This window comes from Struthio camelus, chromosome 2 (genome assembly GCF_040807025.1).
Source record: "Struthio camelus isolate bStrCam1 chromosome 2, bStrCam1.hap1, whole genome shotgun sequence".
NCBI classification, from domain to species: domain Eukaryota; kingdom Metazoa; phylum Chordata; class Aves; order Struthioniformes; family Struthionidae; genus Struthio; species Struthio camelus.
The window spans coordinates 146,468,562-146,483,756 of NC_090943.1; the positions used below are offsets into that span (position 1 = coordinate 146,468,562).

The 15,195-nt window shown below is 35.4% G+C and overlaps 1 protein-coding gene across 1 annotated transcript in view; it reads right to left on the bottom strand.

Annotated features, from left to right (window-relative positions):
• SPAG1 (sperm associated antigen 1) overlaps positions 1–15,195 on the bottom strand; it is a 49,015-nt gene that overhangs the window by 13,560 nt on the left and 20,260 nt on the right. Inside the window, exons 10-13 of the mRNA XM_068932926.1 lie at positions 13,674–13,836; positions 8,849–9,274; positions 8,359–8,458; positions 5,280–5,432 (exon numbers count right to left, since the gene is read on the bottom strand). Of these exons, the coding sequence (XP_068789027.1) occupies positions 5,280–5,432; positions 8,359–8,458; positions 8,849–9,274; positions 13,674–13,836 (842 nt within the window). The remainder of the gene's footprint in view (positions 1–5,279; positions 5,433–8,358; positions 8,459–8,848; positions 9,275–13,673; positions 13,837–15,195) is intronic.

Sequence of the window (15,195 nt, forward strand, 5' to 3'; positions counted from 1 at the left end):
CATACAGCTATTTTTTAGATAACCATTGCAGGTTAAAAAGTATGCATTAAATTGCATTTTAGAGCACAGTCGGAAATTCTTTCATCAATCATTTGTCATCTCCATATAAATAATGAGAAAAAAAAAACATATTTAAAACTGCTCAGAGCCTTTCTTATACCCATACATTACAGGTCAACTATTTCCACACAAGAGAGGTTAAATCCAAAATCCATTAACGTGGAAGTTTCTCACTGCTGTGACATGTTTCGGAGCAAGACCTAAATGAATATAATGAGTAAAACTATACAAACTGTTCAGTTACTTTTCTTGTAGCGTGTTTTTAAAAAACGCAAATATTAATCAATAAGGAGAATGAGTGACAGAAAAGTCTTCCAATCTCAAAAACAGCTTAAGTGCCAAGCTCAACTGGTGATAAATTTGCAATCTACTTTAACAAAGGAAAACTTTGAATTGAGTCGTAAAATAGGTTATGTTCATATGTTATCTAATAAACCTGAAATCTGCATTTTAAGTGCAGTTCCATTTAATGCACGTGTGATGTAAAGAACAAGATAAAATGAGAGGAAATAATTCAGACTAAATTTTCTTCCTTGGTTTTGCTTTATTCAAATATTTGAATAAGGTCTACAAAAAACCCTCCTCTATACTATGGCTACAGAGTAAGAGTAATCAGGATCAAATTATTTTCTCATTATCTACTTCATGTCTGACAGAACAACCGATACAAGAAGTTGCAACTGTTTTAATATACTTCATTGTAAAATAGAAGTTACCAAAATGTTTTAAAGAATGATACACATTAAAAAGACTCTTTGCGGAGCTGTATAATAAATTATTATATGAGCTGTGTGAAACATACCTTTTCCTCTATCCTAGAATTTTAAATAAGTTCTTTGTACTCAGAATATCTCATTTCATGGTACTACCTAGTTGCTTAATTTCTTCTCTAAATAACGTTTTTCTGCATATCGGCTGTACATGCCCTCCCTTCCAGGGCTCTCCTCTACCTGGATCATTAATAAGCAATATTACAAAAGTCACCACCAAAGAAGCCTGTGCGAGTTCTGTTTTACTCTGATTTTACTAAAACTTTTTTTTTTTTGAAATGACAATCTGAATTTAATTGTTAAGAAAAAGGGGGCAGTCCATCAAAAATGAAACAGCCCTAAGATTTACTGAGTTTATGTTATTAGGAAACAAAACTGTACACTTCATGTAAAAAAGAAAAGTCAATTAATCCTGTTTAGGTATTTCTCACAGAAAGTAACGGAATAACTCTAGCATAAACCAGAGTCTTGTTTCCTTCCTATCCAGCTCTTCTCTATTTATCACAAAAGGCACTCAAGGTTGCACAAAAAGCCTGGCCCAATTCATCAAAACCAACAAAAGAATCATCCAGGCTTTGATGATCGACTGATTTCTTGTAATATAACAAGCTCTTCTTAGAACAGTCTTTGGCAAAAATGCCTTCCTGAATGCCATGGTTAATTTAAAAAAGTATAGATATCTCATGAAAAATCCAGGGCAAATACAGTCATTCTCCACCACTATCACCTTAACTCGATCCAACTATCCCCTTGCAGTTTTGGAATTTATCACAGGGACATAGTTTGTACAGTACAATACTCAGATGGGGCTTTGTAATAAGAGCTCCCAAGTCGTCTAATGCAATGTATTAACTGATATTAAAGGAGTTGAGACAATGAGAATGAAAATTCAATTTAATAAATGGAAGTGCATAAACACATTGCCCATCAGTAGAGTAGAACAATCACTCAAGAGAAGATTAAAAACCATAAAATTAGAAATCAATTCATATTCACAGAGCTAGTAAAACATCACTAGATAAAAGCATGCTTGAAGGCATTTTCCTGTGATCTGGCCCACACTATTCAAAGAAACATATCTGTCGATCTACCTTCCATACAACAACACACCTTCCAACATATCTGTCAATCATCTCAGAAAACCAATAAAAGATGCAATTCAACATCTTCTAACCAACACAGCAAGCTCTCCAATAACTTTAATTTTGTTTTGTTGACTTTTCATAAAAATATGTACTTACACCCTTACTTATTTCCTTTTGGATTTAAAATGATCAGGTGAAGGCTTTTACTCTGCTTTTATATGAGAATTATTAGGAATACTGCACTTAACCTGCCCTCTGATACTAAGATTTTTGGGAAGGTGAGTATTTGTAGACAAGCGTTAATAAGAGTCATCAAAGCCACCCTCAGATAAAAACAGGACGAGGACTTTTTCTGTCAGCTTCCTACAGCATCACAATCCAGTTTCCCTCAGGAACTTAAAAACATACAGACAAATCCTCCAATAAGAACAGGTTGCTAAGACCTATTATTCCTCACGTAGGTATTTTTAAAATACATTTTCGGGTTGTCCCGTTAAGTTAAAAGGCAGTACACTCAGAATAGCCCTCATGTTTTGTTAGAATACGTTTTTCAAAGATGCATTATTTTCACAATGAAAATTAGTATTTTGGTCAACAATTTCAGTTCGAATTAAAAAATGAATTATATTAAAAGTTCAATCATGCAGGAAGTCTATGCTCTAGAAACTAAGAATTTGCAAGCAAAAATGAATTACCAGCAGAGGAGAAGAAGGAAGGAGCAGCTGAAATAAGGTGATGGGTTGCCAGGGAGGAAAGAGCAATGAGCAGTGAAGCTAAAAACATAAGGAAGGCCTAGAGAGGAGAAAAGGAAGAAAGTTAAGGAAAAAAAAAGGAAGTAAGCTCATCACTAAGCATGTTACAAGTCACTGTCAGGAGAAATATGAAAAAAATAGCAGTGGATAAAATAAGGCAAGAAGATCAAAAAAGTTTAATAATTCACACAGACACCAGAGAAGCAGTTATCTCATCAACCCAAGTGCTCTATCATCGATGCAGATACAGGACTTCAGAAAAATACTTGTTGCGTGATCAAAAATAAAGTCTTCTTAGAGTGTCATGATCTCTTTTGGCAAACTCTGGCCAAGTAACTAGAATTTAAAGATACGATGGCCTTCTCAAGGAAATATAAGGAATTATGTCAGCATGCATGCCCTTCTGTCAAATAAGACATACTAGGTTCCATTGTTAAAAGCTGCATGAATGTGGGTTCCTGCTCAAAGACTAACGTTTGTTCTGCTATCATAAACGCTTTGTTTAAAATAAAAAAAATGGAAAGAAAAGAAAGGGAAAATCCTGCCATTCATGCACTTAAGTCCTTACTTTATGTTAATGAAAATATAAATATCATACAATTTTACATGCTTAACGTTATATGCAATTTGTATTATATACAATACATACTATATAACAAATAGTATATTATTGTATTATAATATGTTATAGTATATATGATATATATCTTATACATAATTTATTAATATAATCACAGAAATTGAGGCACCTCACTTGGCAGCAAGAGTTAGTGTTGGAAGTATTAAAAGGGAAGTTAAAAATAATATTTGATTTCATTTTGCTTTCTACACCACTAAGCTTTGTAGCCAACCATTCTATCAAGCTTCAGTGTTTTCACAACTGCAGTGTGTTGAAGGATTCACGCTTGACCCATATCCTAAATTGCCACATTGACTATGCTAGTACGAAAAGAAAACAGAAATGAAAGAAAAAAGGTATGGATGTTAAAATATTACTTTAGATTGCATGAAATATAAGTTAGGAAAGAAAACAAGTTGAAACCCCAGTAAAAAAAGCCTTTAAAAAATGAAATTTTAAAAACAAACTGACCTAAAAACCTTGCAATGATGCATATAATTATAATTCCAAGTAACTCCCGTAACAAACACGGTGTGTGTGTATGTATACATATATGTATACACACACACACACACACACATATAAATAAATACGACTTTAATCTTACAAAAAGGTTACACTAAGTAAAGCACAACCACATTCAGAAGGCTGCAGTGATTATCCATTTAACACTGTCACACCCTAAAGTGAATCTTAGTCTTCTGTAAGATGTCTTGAGTCTAAAACACTGTTAAATGGATGACCACTGCAGCCTTCAAAAGTAACATTTGGTACAACACTAGAGAGTAAGAGAAATTTCTGCCCATATCACCCAAAATAATGTATTCAAGTCAGGACGATTTTTTTTTTTTTTTAGTCCAATACATGCATATAGTCATTTGTATAAAATTAAGAGGAAACATTATCGAAGATCCAGTGAAATGTTCACCTCCTATTTTGTTCTATCATGTAACACAGTTATTTCTAACTGAGGTTAGTTGGAGAACTGCACAAGTATAAGGTGAATACTGAAAAGGGACAGAAATATGTTCTGCTCAGCTTGCTCTTATTTACAAGGTAAAAATATTGAGCCCTAAAAGGCAAAAGCTTTTTATAAAACTGGCATGTGGATGACATTATGGGAATAGTATTAAGGAAATTGCAGAAAGCTGAAACAACAGTAAGGGATAGACTTTTAAAAAGTCATTACACACCAAACATTTAAATTTTATATGCAATCACTACTATATGTGATGTGTACGATCCCTTAATTCTAACGTACAGGGACAACAAATGGAGATGCTGGTGCAGGACTAATGGCATTCAGGTAATTTTAGTCACAAAAAAAGAAGAGTGGCTAGACTGCATTAGGAAGGGGACCCATATAGACCATTTCTCACCTCAGGGTTTCCAGCAGTGGACACTTAGGGATAGAGAAGATTGTAATGATATTACACCTTGGGAATATTTCCCAGGTGTTAGCAATAGGGAACACATCCTAGTTAAGATCTCTTTGCAGGTGGAAATGCAGAAAACTTACAAACATAATGATCTATATGCTGATTACAAAACTACTGCCATCCAACGAACCAGAAAACTACAAGCTCCATTCTGCTATTGCACACATGCTAAAACCAAAGAAAGCCAAGAAAAAGACATGCATGGAAAAGAAAAAAACAATACAGCAGTAAAGGAGGTTACAGGAAAAAGTTGTACTTCACGGCTGTTAAACAATTAAGATAGTCAGGCCACTTTTTTTCAAACAGTTCCTCAACAGTAAAGGAAAAATATTCCTTATTATGGTCCAATTTTGTGACTTCAGGGAATACTTTCAGCATGGAAAGCTGTGAAGCTACAGGAAAGCTACTAAATAAAAGCTACTAGGTCCTCTAGTTGTGATGACCCTGCCTCTCGAGGGACATACAAAGGAGGGAAGAAACAAAACAAACAAAATTGAATTCTACTTTTCTGTTCAGAGCCCCATATGAGCAGAAAATTTATAAAGTGCAGTTACCTATTAACACTATCACTTGCTGCGTGGATGCTGCTGTCTATTTGTAGAACTGTTTTATAATCGATATATGCCTGCCTGTACCGCTCCATAGACTCATATGCCATTGCTCGTCGTAGAAGAGGCTTAAGAGAAAATGGCTGAAGTTCGAGAGCTCTGTAGAAAATAAAAGGAAAAAGGCAGCATTGAAAAAGATACAATAATAATACTAACAATACTGAATTTTTATTATATATATAACTATATATAACATCTGTGATTTCAGATGGCCTTATAGTAACAGAACCCAGGAGAACAGGGATTGAGTGGTTTATTACTTGCTCAGTGCTCCAAATGAGATGCGGTTATGAAAGTGTTAGTGCATTTATTACAACCTTCTCTACTCAAATTCATACTCTTCATCTGGAAAACTGTTTTCTTCAAGAAAAGACTGAAGCAATGATAGCTGTTTAAAGGGAAAAGCTATTTTTCTTAAGTCATGCTTTGATCTATAGGGACCTCAAGTACATGCTGCTTTTTGCATACACGATTTTTGGTTCTTCTTCCTCATGTAGAAGTATGTATGCACATACTTGCACAGTTGTGCAAGTATGTGCATACACTTGTGCAAGTTTTGTATGCACATACAAAAATGCATTTTTTACAAAAAACATTAATATACCCCTGCCTATTTTTGGCTTTTAGATTTTTGCCTGTCTTTTGGCTTCAGTTGTTTCCTCTTTCGATTGTGTGTCTCGTCAACAGCAAGCTCAATCCCTGACACAGTGTAATCAGAACTTCTTCCAAATACCACAGGCTTCTCCAGTAATATGAAGCAACAGCCTACAAAGGCATTATTTATTAAAGACTACCTTTTATTAATCAATAATTCTTGCTAATGGGACAAAAAGATCAATACTGAAACTGAGATGAGCCTAGGGGACTAGATTTCATAGAACCATGAGTAATTGAGGTTGGGAGTCTCTAGTCCAACCCCTTCTTGCTCAAAGCAGGGTCAGTCAGCTCTGAGGTCTGACCAGGTGCTCAGGGCTTTATCCAGTCGGGTCTTGAAAACCTCTGAGGAAGGAGACTGTGCAACCTCTCTGCACAACCTGTTGCAAAGCATGACTGTCCTTATGGGAAAAAGGTTTTTCCTAATACACAGTCAGAACCCCTATGTCTGTGGTCTCTTGTCCTCCCAGTAAGGAGATGCACGATAACCTCCTCATAGGTCCTGACAGGCTGCAGTTAGGTCCCTCCAAAGCCATCTCTCTTCTAGGCCAAACAGCCTAGATCTCTCAGCCTCTCCTCACGAGACAAGTGCTCTAGCCCCAACCATCTCAGCCAACACTCCGCTGAACTTGCTCCAGTCAATCAGTATCGTTTTTGTACTGGTGGCTGAAAACTGACACAGTACTGTGGATGTTGTCTAATGAGTGCTGAGTACAGGGGGATAATCACCTCCCCTCAAGCAAAAATACTTGACGTTCTGTAACTCGGAAGAGAATTAACATAACAGAACATCCAGAATGAAGCAAAAACCCAACCACAGCTAAATGCAGCAGAAGAACACAAGGACTGAATAATAAAATCAGTGGGAATGGAAAAATCACATTTCTAGGGAAGCACTCAAACATTATACAGCCACAGAGCATGCCACATCACAGCACTAAATAAGAGAAAATAAGGTTACTATATAGGAGCCCTATTTCACTCTCTATAGCAAGAAAGGTACTCCAAGCAAGAGTCGTTAGAAGAAAAGAAATCCAGCAGGGGTTTTGATACGTTTCTAAGCGATAAATAGCTACGACATAATAAAAGATAAATGTTCAAAATGTATTTCTATATCAAGAATATAAGCAGTAAAACACCACTTTTGGCTTTGAAAAAATCAAGTAACCCATTCTTAGAATATCCCTACTTATGTTGTGTTGCCTTCAATATATTTAGTTCACACTACCTAATCTGTGTGTGTCTGCAGTTTTGCAGTCCTGCTTCCCAGGCTCTAAATTCCTCCCTGTTATGCTCACTAAGCATCATGGGTCCTTGTGTATCCAGAAAATATGCACAACATCAAGGACAGTATCATAAAGTAATAAGAAAATGAGCTTCTAATTAGTAAGAATAGAAAACCCCAAATTTTTGGATTACTGATTTCAATTATGTCTTTCATACTAAAACCAACCTGAATAAAAAAATGTGATGGCTGCTAAGTATGCAATTTTGTTCTGTCAGTCAGCTCTCTATGATCTTGCAACTACCTAACAAAAGTTTAACAAAATATTGTCAACAAGTCAATTTTTTTTCAGATGACATTTTCAGGAAATTCATTTCAGGAAAATATATATTCTGCTACCAGGCAGAATATATACAGTAAATTAACCATTTCATTAATACAAAGTTATATATGTATTTTATATTTAAGTATTTTTATAGCTACCTTGTGCTACGAAAAATTTTGATTAATTAATCAATCATGGGATCCTATTTTGCCCTTTAAATGCCAGTAACACTAACCCTATCTAAGGAAACATAACAAAGGACATCTAGAAATACTGTAGTACTTTAGTGGAAGGCAGTGTTTGGAAAGTATTGAAGGTGTCTGACCTTCTCTCACTCCCGTTTCTTTAAAAGTCACAACAAACAGAAAGGATTTTAGCTCAATTCCTGAACAGCTGTGATCACAGTTTGTAATTATGCTGAATGTATGTAAGAAAAACACAGCACACACACATACTCACCATATACATGCTAAGAAGCAGTTTCCAGCACTGTTATAAGCCTTTGGGTTTACAAAGTTTTACATATAACTAAATATAGAGCATTATTGAAATAAACCTCCTTTTCTATTAAAAATTTTAAGCCTGCTATGCGTTTCTGTGTACACATCAAGATTAACAACTGCTTTTACACGGTAAGACAAGCTAAAAGTTACTCCTTCCCTAGGTTCCATGTGATTGTTTATACAACTGACAAATAAAGATACCTGTCATTTAGACAGGAAATCAGCTTTTATTAAAGATTGTTATAAGCCAAGATATAAATTAAAATGTTTAATCATCATCAGGAATGTTGTTGCCCTACATGGGAGGTTGCAATTTACCTGTTACAATCCTGAATACAGTCACTGCAGTTCCCTTCTTTGAGGTAACACGCTGCTCTGTTTGAGTATAAGATACTTATATCACCTGGATTTTGTTCTCCTAAAAGAACATACAGTTACAATCAACGACCATTACTAAAATTACATTCAAGAATTAAAGACTTATATACTCTGAGCTGCACTGCAGTGATGCACTTTGCTGATGATGCAAAACTGCAAGGAGCTTTTATTTATCATCTCACCTAGAATAAGCAACTATTCAAACACATAAATAAATGCAAACATCTCTGCCCCAAGAAAGTTAAAAGATCATTTCACTCATTTTCCTATATTTGTATTACGTGCATTGCTCCCTGTCGTCCATCACAAAGAATTTACTGCATTGTAGCTCATGCCAAAAATCGAGAGAGATGCTAGGTTAGTTCTTCTGTAGTTCCTTTAAGTAATCTAAACAACAATCCTAGATTTAAGGACAAGGCATCACACTCACCTAAACCCATGACATATTCAATTGCTGCTGAGTATTTGAGCACAGCTTCTCCAAACTGTCCACTCTTAAATAACTCATTTCCTTCACTTTTCAGTTTTGCTGCAATAGGAGGAAGCAAAGAACTGCCACCATCAGCAGACAGAGACCCTGTTCCATGCGATCTGGAGATCTTCTCAGCTTCATGGCTTTCACCCTTTTGATCATGGTTTAAAAAGCCATTAACTTCACCTTCATGGTCGGATAAGTGCTTTTGTGCTTTTTTCTCTGATGTGCCTTTTTTTCCTCCACCATCAGTGTATTCCTTCTGCTTCTGTGTCTCTCTGTCTTCTGACCTAATGCCACCTCCTTTGGTAGGAAACTTTTTCTGTGCATTCCCCATTTCAGCCTTCTCAGTAGCTGCCTCTCCTATTACTGGCACACCAGTTTCTACAAGGAAGTTAATCAGCAGAGTTAGAGCTTGCATCATCAGAAGGAACTACTGTCATTGAAAAAGAGGGGTGTACTTCCAAGGAGCACAGACTACCTAAGGAATCTTCATTTTATAAAGATTTATTTGCCTCAGAAAACACAAGAACACCGAACAATTCCTAGTTGCTAGCAATCTAAATATTACTGAGAATGTGTTCTGGTGAGACCTCATTTCTCCTTGCTGAGTGCTTTCTAAGCCCCCGTTCTCTAGTGTCAGAATGGTACAGAATTTACCTTCAAATTTAACTCTTTAAAAACTGAACATTAAAATACTGATACTTTGATTTTCCAAGAGCAAATCAAAATTCTTGCATGTTAAAAGTAGAGCACATAACTAACAAAACAGTAACATTACACACTTTAGAACCCTCCTCAAATATAACTTAGAGGAGGAGGCATAAGAGCTCATAAATGATTCTCAAAAAGCTTTCAAATAAACATAATGCAAAAGGCCTCATTTCCTTGGGGTACAAGCTAGAATAGTTTTATTTTACATTCACCCAAACAGAGAAACTCTATATACCTTCTAGTAAGAAAAAGGGGAAAAAAAAGTTTATAAAGTTTAGATAATATAATTTTCACTACTATTTATTATTAATTTAATTAGGGGAAAATGCATACAATAAATGCGTCAGGTATTAACATAAATAAATGCCTTAGTTAGCTGAACAGATTACCACCACAGTATTCAAATGTAGATTTCAACTGACAACTACTGAAAACTACATTCAAGTATCGACTCTTGAAATTATCAGTCAAGCAAAGGCAACTCTATAAATAACCAGTTTTGTGTTTTGGTACTATTAATCACGATGCTGTGTTTTCATCTTCCCTTAAGGAGAGCTACTGTGCTGTTGAACAGTATTTTTTCATTCCCTCATCTATTACAGCAATGATTCCCATTCACTCCAACTAAAATTTTGAAACTGATGGAAAATCAATGAACTCCAGGTTGCTCCTGACTTACAAAAATTATTTTTTAAATGCACAACATTTACTGAAGTCAAACCAGACAGGATGGAAAAGTGTAAGAGGATTAAAAATAATTAGCATCACACGCAGCAGAACTACTTCAGAGTTTCAGAGGCAGATTCTCTAGTGCCTAAGAAATGACCGCTCCAACAGAATCCTTCCTGCCTGTAGTCTCTCTCTTTGGAAAGATCTGTTTTTTTAATAAGTTTAGGAAGTTTTTCCCGCTTTTTCCACAGAGGGAATAATGGTAGGATAAATATATTCTACGCAAAACCTATTTTAATGAAACTTAAAGTAAGCTATTTATATTTGAAACTTTCATCCACCAGATTTGAAAACGCCAAATATGCCAGAAGGTTCAAAGTCTGTTAAGTAGGAAGGATGATGATAAAAGGCTAGATGGACTGCTGAGCAAAGACAGCAGTACTATAATAATCATTTCCTTGGGATACAAGCTAGAATAGTTTTATTTCACATTCACCCAAACAGAGAAACTCTATATACCTTCTAGTAAGAAAAAGGGGGGAAAAAAAGTTTTAAATGTCGCAGACAAAACAGTCACTGGGCAAGTTTCTTGTACGAAATTCTATAAAGAAACACTCTGGGCAGGCATGCCAACTGCCAGAGACAAGGCAAAAGCAAGAAAAGCAGACAGTTAATGTGAATTGTCTTTCCTTATTACACAAGAAAATTTCCTGAAGATGAAGCGTGCAGAACCGATCCTGGCATAGACAGAAAAGGTTTATGAAATGTGGAGTCCCCCTGAAAACAAAGAATATGCAAAATGATCTTGTTTAGTTGTCAGGTTATGCAACGTCCCCTAAACACTTCTGGACTGAGCAAACACCACACACAAAACGGTGCATATACAGATAGACAGAGATATGCATATATATTTCTCAAATCCAATTCGCACAATCTTTCAGTTTCAGTGTTTATAACATAAACAATACTTCTGCGCTGGTCTCAACAAGGAAATATGTTCATAAAAGCAGTAGTCTGCACTTTGCCTTAGAAAGAAGGGATGCTAATAAACTTTTCTTAAAGAAAGAAATTGCCTACATACATTGTAAATTGAAAAGAAAAGTTAAGGAAAGATACAGAAAAGTATGGATAGCATTTTGACTGAAATGGCAACAAATACAAACTAGACAGAATTTTAATTTATGTTAATATTAAAAAGAACCAACTTAAAATGGAAGGGCTGTCCTAAATCAAATACTCCAAAAGGTATACTACAAAGATTTTTTTGTAATGGATGACATCATCTTTCATTTAAAATTATTTTCCAGCTACACAATGTATTTATCCTCCAGAAGCATGGCACAAAAATAATGGTGACAGAATGAAAAGCAAAATACCTTACTTCAGTTCACAATCCATTCACCTATGAAGCCAGGTAACAGCTTTATATTCCCTTATCAGCTCTGGACTAGCTATATTTGAAGGCAACTGGAACTGTCCAAATCTCCACAGACGAATTTTTAATATTTTTAACAACGTTTTGTTTTTGTGCCACACAGTGCCAGTAAATATCTGTTTTTTATTACTTGTTCTTGTTTTAGCGGATATCAATTGTTGTAAGCTAGAACATATAACAGACAGAATTCTCAAATAATTCTCATTGCTTAGGAGCAGTAAAGCTAAGATTAAATGACAATTTGGGCTGTGAGTGCAACAGGAAGGGAGAAGACTGAAGTCTTTCCTCATAAGGCATGAAAAGAATTACTGGTCCACATCTATACTGACACTGTAATTGAGGGTTCAGGAAATTCATTACACGTGCAATTCTAGAGCCGATTTTCAATGCTGTTTATTTTAACATAATCTAATTTTGCATACTGCTAGCTTGCAATACAGCCTAAAAGCCACAGTAGGTTGGGCTTCATTGTGCTATAGACCCTATACAAATCAATTATAAATGACAGTTCCTTCCTCAGGGAGTATATAGAGTATACAGTTCTAAAACCCCAAAATAACAAAGGAACAAGTACACTGGGAAGAGGGTTAGGGAATACAGAATAACTAGTATAATGCATAACCAGGTGGCCAAACAACCTCCTACAAGGCCTCATCAGTAATGCTTCTAACCGTAACAGGAATGGACACAGTTCCATTATTATTCAAGGATTCACAGTTATTATTCAGGGATACAGTGGCAAAGGAACTACCGTGCCATCAAGTACATTTAATAACATATATAAAGCCAAGCTAGAAGCCAGAAGAGCGATTTAACACACAAGAAAAATAAATGCATTGAAGCTTCAATATGAAGTGTTAAGTGCCAAACCGGCAATCGCAAAGCCCACAAAATAGCAGAACACACACAAAAATCAAAGATAACAATCCTGACTTGAGAAAGAGGTCTCATCCAGAAGAAGAATAGTCTCTTGACCTCTAAAGCTCAATAAATAAACCATTCACAAAAATTACAGGCAACATCTCTTGCCACGGTAAACTAGCAAAATGCAGATTTGTCTGTCATGAGATTTCTTCTATGTGCCTGAAGCACATCTTTAATAAAGGAGATCTTTAGCAGTAACAGGTCGAAAGAAAATAATTTTAAAGCTAACCTGGATATTGTTTAAACGCGCCCTTCTTTTTACAAATAAATATTTGCTGCATTTCAGAACTGTTTACTATATTTTTTAAATTGTTCTACTAGATTAAGAAAAAAATCATACAAAATTCAGCAAAATTTAATGAATTCAAAGGGCTATGTAAAATATGATATTTAAGATCAAAGGAAACCATATTTATATTTTGAGATTATAACTTCTTATGAACATATCACAACGTCAGGTGCTTTTTCACACAGGCACATGATTTTCAGTTTTTTAGCGTCCTCAGTATTAGTATTTATATTCTCCAGGATGTAAGCATTTTTCAGTTTCTATTGCCCAAAAAGGATTTCAATTGCTTTTGCTTTCAGATACATAGAAGATGGAGACTACATATAGACATAGAGAAGAAGGAAAAAACGCAGAAGGAAAATGTGATGGTGGAAAGGCAGAAGAGCTGTATGTCGGAAGTAGCTAAGACGCCCAACAAGTTCTTTAACACCAGAAGAAATAACTGCCTGGACCCACATTAAAGGAAAGGTGTGAAGTGATAGAGGACATAAGGAAGTAGGTGATTTTTAGGAGCATTTGCCATCTGCCTCTGACTTGCACTCTTCTTACAATTCCAAAGGCATGTGTAATACAACTGGATTCTAGATTTCACACTTAGAGAAGATCTATCGTTAAGTACAGAATGTAATTTTAGTCTTCAAATGGGCAATATATTTTACAGGCAAATATGAATTGTGTGAATGAAGCTTGTAGTATCAAAGGCAATGATTCTTTCTCAGGTTAAAACTGAATAGAAAATTATATGACATTACTTTTCTCTCCTCTGCTTCTTTCATACTCTTTTATATCTTCCCCTCTTTCTTCACCACCTTCTGAATCCTCTATATCTTGAATCAGTATTTTTTTCCCTTTGCTTTTAGTCTCAGATACAGGTTTTATATCTTCCAGTTTCTTTTCAATCTCTAACAGATTTTTCTGCAATACAGAAACAAACAACAATAACAAAAACCTTTTTGAAGGTTTATAAACTGCAATTTACGGCCAGAAAGTATATTCTGTTAAATAATCCACATAACATCCTGATAAATTAACCAGATAAGTGTTACAAATATACAAATAGAAAAAAAATGTGACTTTTCCAAGAGTCAGTATCAGAACTGAGACTAACATTCTATTTTTGTCTCTTAGAAACTCAGTCAGAAGATATTACACAAATAAATGTGTGCATTTCATAAATGAACTGTTTAGGTCAAAAGTTTAAATAAAATAATTAAGAGAAAAACTAGATTGTGCTATTGTGACACCTGACATGGTCTACCCAGAAAAGACATGTTTAAGACCCATGGACATCAGGCTTTTTCCAGAATCTCTGAAAAAGCCTAAAACAAGTTTATCAAAATGTATACTATGGAGAGCTCAGTGTCTGATGGGTATTTGAGGGAGGAATGTAACTGATATAACTAGAATCAAAGAGATAACAATTTCTTAGCAGTGTAGCAGAAGTGCCCTGTTGAATAATGAAAAGGTTTGCTACTACTGCAAGAAGTACAAATTGGGACGATTAAACAGCCCCTCATTTGGTAATCATTTCTGGATTAATTAAAAAAAAAAAAAAACTCTCCAATTGCCCTTTACACTTTCAGAGCAGAGTAAGACACATCCAACCTTATTCATTATTGTTTTTTTTTTAAACATGCTGTACAAGGAAGTGCCATTTCAGCACTCATTCCATCAAGATTAAGAGAAAACAAGGACAGGAATAAGCAAAAATTCATGCGGACAATGCACCTTAATGAAATCCACTAACTGATAAGCAACTTGTCTGTCTTTCTTTGAGTCCACACATAAACAACCATTCTGTGTGTAATACCAACTGCGATCCATACATTCATATTTAACTCATGAGGGTTTGGGGGATCCTCCAGTCAAAAAGCAACTTAAGAAATGCCCTGCCAAGCACTGTAGCACCTCTAGATGCCTCACCCAGGACATAACAGCTGGCAAAGATACGGACAAAGTCCAGACATCTGCTTTCAGCAACAGAAGCATTACTCATTAAAGCTGACTAACATACTTGGAGCTCTGGGAGAATGTATCCATGGTGAAGGATAGCACTTTATGTCTGTCTAGTAGTGTAAGAAGTCTCAGCACAGTCTATTTGATAATCTTTCCACAGATACCGTTGTGGAGTTTGTCAACGCAGACTCACAAGCTATTTAGTGGTCCGGTCTTCCAAACAGAAAAAAAGCCAAGAGCTCTTTTAGCGCTTAATTCTAAACAGACTGGTCTTTAACAAGAAAGAAAAAAAAAGAAAGCGGGTAGGTCAATTCCTTG